General features: G+C 35.2%; 1 protein-coding gene across 9 annotated transcripts in view; it reads left to right on the forward strand.

Annotated features, from left to right (window-relative positions):
* Positions 1–7,835, forward strand: part of MYO6 (myosin VI) — a 144,020-nt gene extending 136,185 nt beyond the window's left edge. For 6 of the 9 annotated variants that reach the window (XM_025890630.2, XM_073905240.1, XM_073905239.1 and 3 more), the window contains 3 exons: positions 2,646–2,672; positions 5,245–5,463; positions 6,013–7,835. In XM_025890630.2, coding sequence (XP_025746415.1) covers positions 2,646–2,672; positions 5,245–5,463; positions 6,013–6,212 — 446 coding nt within the window. In that variant the 3' untranslated portion in view covers positions 6,213–7,835. The remainder of the gene's footprint in view (positions 1–2,645; positions 2,673–5,244; positions 5,464–6,012) is intronic. The other 3 variants (XM_025890631.2, XM_073905241.1, XM_025890633.2) reach the window with 1 other exon arrangement.
* Positions 7,836–8,309: the final 474 nt, after the last annotated feature.

Genomic DNA, 8,309 nt, shown 5'->3' on the forward strand with positions numbered 1-8,309 from the left:
ATCTTGTCAAAATATAAGAGTGAGAAATAGTAATTTGGTTTAGACCAGTTTTGCCTATACCAGGATTTGATTTTTTGACTGAGATTCAAAAAATAAATTTTGTTACTTTGTTATGTATGCAAAAGACAAAGTTGTATACTTGAAATTGGAAAGTAGAGAAGGATAGACCTAACCTAGTAAAGTATGCACTAGCTTTAACATTAATTGAGGATACCTGTGATATATGAGTTGTAATTTCAGTCTTAAAGCAATAATTGGAATTTCATTTGTTCAGTTTGCTACTTTCAGACTGGCACAATGTATTAGCTTAATTGTGGTCAACATCCAGGTGACAACATGTTTAATGTCTTTATTTAAAAAGTGTATTCCCAGCACTTGATAGTATAGTTAGCAATACATGACCCAAGTGACATAGAAAATGAGCTCTCCTTCACTACCTTTCTAGCAAATAAAAACAATGTTTGATTAAAATCAATTAAATGGTAGAATTTTAGTACTTCCAAGTTGTAAAGAATAGATTGAGTAAAGGAAATACTATTAATAAGAGAGATGTTACTGCTAGTGATTGCTCAGGAGGTGTCATCAGAGTATAATGCTCTGGAAGGGCAATGGGAGATTACCCAGAACTAGGAAATGGCAGGCGGAAGGCCCTCGAAACATTGATATTCTTGTGACCACCGCTCTCTTCTCCAATTTATAAATTTATCCCTGGGAATTAAAGATAACAGGATGATTCCATTAGCAGTTCACTGTACCAAGTTTCTAGCCAGTTACCTTTGTTTCGTAAAAATGGCAATGGGCTATTCTTTCTAGCTATAACCTTTTTAGCTGTAGTGTTCTAATTATGGCCTTTAGCTGAAAGGCTTTCATCATGTTTTTTCCCCCAAATTTATACATCTGAATGATTGCACTTCTTAAAACAAGAAAAGTAATGTAATATATGGCACATACATTTTTAATGAACACACAAATATTTGTTGTGTTTTTAAACCAAACTTTGGTACTGTACTCACCCAGCTTTACCTTGCTTACTTTGTTCTTATACTGTTTCAATTCATAATATACTATTTGGAAGAACAAAAGAGTAGATTAAGAAAATTTCCCGAGTCCCCCCTCTAGGTATATATGAACAAATTTAGGAATTTTATGTGAACACACTCCACACGTATGTAGCCTTCAAAGAATTTGATTACGGGCAAATTTCAGGATAAAATGTAACTTCTGCTCTGAAAAGCACTTATTGTTCTCTTTATTTTTTTTCCCATGTAAAACACATTCTGACACAGAAGTACAGTTTAAAGGAAAGGTGAAGTGCATCAAGATGCTTAACAGTTGAGAAAATTCTGTGCTTAGTTTCCTAACGGGGCAGCTAATCATCCTGTAAAAGGAACTACTCTCTAGTTTAATAATTATTTAGAAGGATTAGAATTCCTTAATTTGAGAAAATGACAACTTATGATTAACAAAAAACATAACTAGATATTATTTAAGAGTAATACATTGACAAATCATGGTTAAGTCTTGTAACTGGGCGTGGAGAGCCTCAGTCCCTCCTCACGTGTGCTGTACTGGGTGAGCATGCTCTCCTCATATCTACTACAGAAAGAGATTCCCAGAAATAATTCTTGGGAAAGTGGCAAGTTGCACAGTAAGGACTCAGAATATTTAGTTGATTAAGGCTGACTTTGGAGAGTGGTTTTATTTCATAGTTCCTAAAATAAAAATTGCATGAGTTTAAGATTTAGACAATTTGGGGCGCCTGGGTGGCTCAGTTGGTTAAGCGACTGCCTTCGGCTCAGGTCATGATCCTGGAGTCCCGGGATCGAGTCCCGCATCAGGCTCCCTGCTTAGCAGGGAGTCTGCTTCTCCCTCTGACCCTCCCCCCTCTCATGTGCTCTCCCTCTCTCTCATTCTCTCTCTTTCAAATAAATAAATAAATCTTTAAAAAAAAGATTTAGACAATTTGAAGAAGTTAAAACATACTGAGTGTATGTAAACATGGCAATACTTTTTCTGTAAGGCATCTATTTTTTGATGAATTTAGAAGTTTTTAATTTCTACAGAAATTCTAATAATGCTTTGAAGGTACTGGAATGTCTATTACTGAGTCATCGTGTTGGATGTTTGTTTGAATATTACTGTGTCCCAGAATTACAAATGAAATACGATTTTTATTTTTATTTTTTATTTATTTATAAGATTTTATTTATTTATTTGACAGAGAGAGCGAGAGAGGGAACACAAGCAGGGGGAGGGGCAGAGGGAGAAGCAGGCTTCCCGCGGAGCAGGGAACCTGATATGGGGCTGCATCCCGGGACCCTGGGATCATGACCTGAGCTGAAGGCAGTCACTTAACGACTGAGCTACCCGGGCACCCTGAAATACAATTTTTAAATTTAGGTTCTCTTTATATGTCCATCAAACAGAGTTTCCTAAAGCTTAATCAAAATAGCTTTTTTCTTTTTAACTTTTTTAAATCAGAAAGCAGCATCTACTTGTAGGTAATTCTGAGAGTATTTGGCTGTGGACAGGATGTTTACTTGTTAGTCACCACCTCGATTGATTAGGAAGGCTTTATAAATTACAAGAATGCTCATTTAACAGTTTTGCCATTTTTATCTTCAACATAAAATATTTATTCACAGATTTTGCACCATTTTTGAACAATTCACGTAAGTCAATGGGTGGTAACTTATGAGCTAACTGGAAGATGGGTTAAAAATACTTTATAAAGTACTAACTTCTATTAAACATTGTTTTGCTACAATTTTTAAGTGGAGTTGTACATTAATGTTGGTTTGTCTGTGCTAAGATAATTGAGATGATGCTTTCATTTGGATCACTCCAAAATATATTTGCAGAACAAAATTAATATGTTGTTTTATGAAATTACTTCCTTTTTAAAAAATAACTGGCACTTTACGCTGTGAATATACACAATTCTCATTGTAGCAAAACTCAATAAGCAGCTGATCTTTTTAGTATAAAGACTAACTTCAGGTGCTGGTTTCAAACACTGTTACAGTATAAACATTCCTGTCCAAAGAGATCTGAGTTTTGTGTGATAATGTACACAGGTTTAATAGGATGCCTCCTAATAGGAGATTATTCTGTTACTTGTATAGATAGCACCCTGTGCTGCACATTTTTTGATAATTTGAGTCATCTTAGTATGCAGTAAATTTTCTCTGCAGTCAGTTGAGCAATAATGATTTGGATATAATGCCATATTTGTTTGCCAACTTGTTGGACCTGATTTTTTTTAACTGCTTCTAGTAATTTATAGGGCCATATTTAAAACTTATTTCATATGTTAAAGATGACATGACAGGATGTGAAAGAGTCATTTATTAGTTTCAGACTTTTCAGCATCTGTATCTTTGTACTTTTCCAGATGAATATTTGTGGAAATTAAGGCTTCCTTAATATAATTTCAGTTCTCACATTAGTAAAAAAAAAAAAAAAAACTATCAAAAACTTTTCCTTGAGTTTCTTAATTTTACCCAATATATTAAGGTTAACAGGAGACTGTTATTTTAAAAGAAAAAAGCAGGTTAATTTAACAAGTGGCCATCAGTATCATAGTAAGTTCCCTATCAACTGGGTATTCTAAGTTACTGTTTAGGATGGAGGGAAGGTTTTTTTTTTTTTCTTATCCTTTTAAAAAAGTTCCTTAAATTGGGGTTAGTATATTTTCTGCAAAGTAGGTAATTTTTAAAACTTGAAATGGAAACACTAAACTGTAAGTAGTTTGGAGGAACTACAGGAACAAAAGAATAAATAAGCTCTTCTTTGTTAACATGCTGAAGGTGATGCGGCTTTTTAAAGTCACTAACAAAACTGGGCCTCTGTTTCATGCTTTCATAGGCATATACCACTTTGCTAACTGCTTTTTGCTTTCTCTGGTTTGCACAGAAATAAATTCAGCTGCTATAAAGCTTTTACTATTGGTGTAAAAAAGTTCAGAATAAGAGTATTTTCATCCTTGCAGTATTTGGAAATTCTTATAAAAACCATGTGGCTGTTCTTGACTTACACATATTCTGTAATTTTTCATTGACATACTTGAGCATTTCAGTGAGATTCTTAACTGAGCTTCAGTGAATGGTTGGTCTACTTTTAAAGTTGTGAGTAAAAAGCACATTAAACAGACTTTCCAAAATTATGCTGCCAAAGCTATAAAGGTACTGCCCCAGAGAAATGTTTATATTTGCAGATAAAATAAAAACCTAACTGTTTAGTAATGAAAATTGAACAAGGGGGAAAAATTGATATGAGTGCAATGTCGAGTACTAGCAGAAAAGCAAGGCTTTTTCTTTTCTGTAACAAAGAGAACCAAATATTATACACTTTGCACTTACTTCAGTGGATTTTATTCCAAGAGAAATTTGATTTCATTTGACAGAGAGAGACACAGCGAGAGAGGGAACACAAGCAGGGGGAGTGGGAGAGGGGGAAGCCAGGCTCCCCGCAGAGCAGGGAGTCCGATGCGGGGCTTGATCCCAGGACCCTGGGATCATGATCTGAGCCAAAGGCAGACAGTTAACGACTGAGCCACCCAGGCGCCCCGAGAAATTTGATTTCAGAATAAGCAAATATCTCTGAGGGGAAGTTGATGCTTTTACTGGTTACAGTTTTTTGGTGTTGTCATGAAGTTGTCTAAATATTACTAGTAAAATATCTGTCCTGGCCATTTTAAATCCCAAAATCAGTTGGCAAAAGAGCAAACTTTTGTCTTCCATTTTTTTGAGGAAATAGTGATTAAATTGACAGATATCTATAATTCTTTACATTTGTGAAATTACTGTTCATTTGTTTTATAATAAATAGTCCCATAAAAGTTATCCTGTGGCCTTTGATTTTGAACTCTTTGGAGATAAAATATAAATCCTAGCAAATAATACTAATTTGCTCTCCTGCCATGTGAGTTTTAGGTTACTGATACAGTCATTTGTGGGAATCTGCTTGGACTTGTTTGTTTTATTGCTGGTATTGTGGAGTGTGTGTGTGTGTGTGTGTGTGTGTACTTGCAATGTTAAGGAACATCTTTGGGGAAAGAAAATTCTAAAATCACACTCTAAGTTTTATTCATTTATAAGTAATTAATACTTACATTTTGTTTTAAAGTTACTATTAGGAATCTTCCTCTTCTTTTTTAAAAAATGTGTGGTGCATTTTAGGATTAAAGGCTGTTTTCATTATCCCCTGGGCTGCTGGTGTAACTTTCCTTGTTCTTTGTAATAGCTCAGCAGAACCCAGCGTCTCAGCTTCCTGCCAGGCAGCAGGAGATCGAAATGAACCGACAGCAACGCTTCTTCCGCATCCCATTCATCCGCCCTGCGGACCAGTACAAAGACCCGCAGAACAAGAAAAAAGGCTGGTGGTATGCCCATTTCGATGGACCGTGGATTGCCCGGCAAATGGAACTCCATCCTGACAAGCCACCCATCCTTCTTGTGGCTGGTGTGTATGATTCACTTGAAAAAAACCTTATAAAGCAAAACAGGATTATAAACCCTCTGAATGAAACAGTCTAATATATAATGTAATAATTCATTAAATTTCAGGATGGAGGAATGGAGTTCTGCAGTTGGATCGCATTTCCAGTTAATTGAGGATTAATTTATTTGTGATGTGAAATTGCTTGGATTAATTATGTCCTTGTAGAGCACATAGAAACTTGTCTGTGTCCTGAGAACCTTTTCATTGGTGTTTAATTATATCAGTTGATTTATAATTGTTTAAAGAAATGTAGCATTTTTATTAAGGCTGATAACTTGTTTGATCAACTGCAGTGTTAATACTTTCTGAAAGAGTCCTTGGTGGAGGACAAATTTAACTTGTTTCTGGTGAATTTATTAAGCAGATTTCTGTCTGCTTCCTTTAGGAAGGAAAGTTTAAAAGTTCTTGAATCTATGAGAATTGACAACTATAACTATTTCAGGAATAAAGTTTATAATATGTGCTTCTGAAGAGATTGATGGCTAATTCTCTGATGTCTCCCCTGTGCAGGTAAGGATGACATGGAGATGTGTGAGCTGAATCTGGAAGAGACAGGCCTGACTCGAAAGCGTGGTGCTGAGATTTTGCCAAGACAGTTTGAAGAAATTTGGGAACGCTGTGGAGGCATCCAGTACCTCCAGAGTGCGATTGAGAGCAGGCAGGCTAGGCCCACGTATGCAACGGCCATGCTGCAGAATCTGTTAAAGTAGATGTGGCAGCCTTACCTGCACTGGGAACGCGTGCCGTGGTTCTAGGTAGGGTGTGTGCCCCAGAGATCCAACCATTCCATGATCATGTTAGAACTACTTATACAAAGTGAACAGATTTTAGTAATCTTGGCTTTTTGTTAATTTCAGGTCAATGATGGTAGTGAATTGGGGACTTAAACATTATTTTCCTGTATCCAGCTGTAACTGTTAAACGTCTCCTCATTCTAATACTTGTGAACACTTGGACAGATTCTGACATTTCTCATTCTTTGCCAGTAGACTACCTTGAAGTCCATCATAATTGTTCTCTAGGAAAAGAAAATTTTTAAAAACTCAAAATACTTGCTTTTGCAAGGATGGCACAGAACCATATAGCTGGAATAATGAAACCTTAGCCTAAAGTTTCTTACAAAAGTTAAGGCACTTAAAATAATCAAGGCACTGATGTTTTGATCTGAAAAGCTGTGTAACTTTTAAAATTTACTTTTTCAGAAATTCATGGAAATTTGCATTGAAGGTGGACATTTTTATTTCCCCCCCTCCTTTGTGCTGTGTCTTAATTTGAGTAAAGCAATTCACCCAAACTTCTAGAATTCCAGAAAGAGCCTGAATGTATTTGATGTACTCTGTGATAAAGAAGGTACTCACAGTATCATGCACAGGTTTATTTTTCTTTTCTATCACATTGTGTCGCTATAGAAAAATATTTTCTTCTATTCCATGGACAAATAAAGGAAATTCAGACCATTTAAATGCTTAAAGTTTTGAGATAACTTGTTTCATTTAGAAAAGGAAATAGGTTTTCCGTGGCACTGTGGCTTAACTGGACTGAATGCAGATATTCTTTCAATTTCACCTCAGTTGCAATTTTTGTATCAGAATCTTGTCCAAGTTGTTTCATATGATTTAGACTAGTGTTCTGCTGCAAAACATCTTTGTTTTTAAAAAATTCCTAGTGTCTTTTTTGGTCTTTTTTGGTAATTGTGAGCTGTTTTATAAGTTTTGTGATTCAAAAGTCCAATACTTAGCAGGTAATTGCTTATTTCATGTAACTGATAATTTTTTTTCTTTGTGTGGTGTTAGTTTTGATCAAATGTCAGCAGTTTCAAGCCTAATATTTATGACTTCATGTTAGGAATTTGGAGACAAAGCTACATCAAGGAGTCATGTTGACATAATCTAATGAGTCTTGTTTGTATTTTAGAATAAAATTAGAAAAATAAAATTATTCTTTGCACTTTTTCTCCCTGATTTTTAAAGACCTTAACCTTTGAAATGGATTTCCAATGATTTTTTTTTCCTAGAGAGTACCTCAGTTAGGAAAATATTTCCCAGCTGATTAGATTAGTGCTTTTGAGCCACAGACACTGTTTTCAGAATTGCTTCTTTCATAATATGTGTCTTAGTACAGAAGTATTTATTTATTATGATACTGTGCAAATGATTGTCTCCTGTTAAAGAAATTAAATGATCCTGTCTGTGCTATTGAGAATGTGAATATGATTATCTTTTGAAGGCTGTATTACTGCAGAGATTCACCCACCCTTGGGTCATTTGATCCCTGTGATTGGTGACAGAAGGTCTGGTTACTGAAAATAAATGACCTATTCTCTCTTCTCATCACTCGCCTTTAATTGGTGTTTTTATTTGTATAGGATAGTGAATGATAAGCTTAACTAGTAGCAAGTAAAGTCCTTGAAAATTTAATCAAATTGATATTTAATGAGTTGTCTCTTCAGTGCTGTTTTCAGGAGTTTTATATATGTCCTAGATACATACAGGCAGGCACTAGGTGGAAAACACATCAAACAGGTTAAAATTATTGTAATGAGAGAACTTAATGTTTTGAAGAATTTGTAAGACATTTATCACAGCAAAGCATCATTGCAAGTCTTTAGTAGATAATAAAATCATAGTTTTAAGCCATTTTGTTGCTAATTATGTCACACAGCTGTCCTAGAACTTCTCTATTTAAAGTAGTCTCCGGAGTTAACTTTGGCTCCAGGAGAGTTGCCCTAGTTCAGATAGACTCATGATAACCTACATACTGTATAGATGCACATACACACACAGGCCCCTTTGCTGGAAAAATTTAGG

The sequence above is a fragment of the Callorhinus ursinus genome, unplaced genomic scaffold (genome assembly GCF_003265705.2).
Source record: "Callorhinus ursinus isolate GAN/ISIS: 27379988/994484 unplaced genomic scaffold, GSC_fseal_2.0 scaffold22, whole genome shotgun sequence".
NCBI lineage: Eukaryota > Metazoa > Chordata > Mammalia > Carnivora > Otariidae > Callorhinus > Callorhinus ursinus.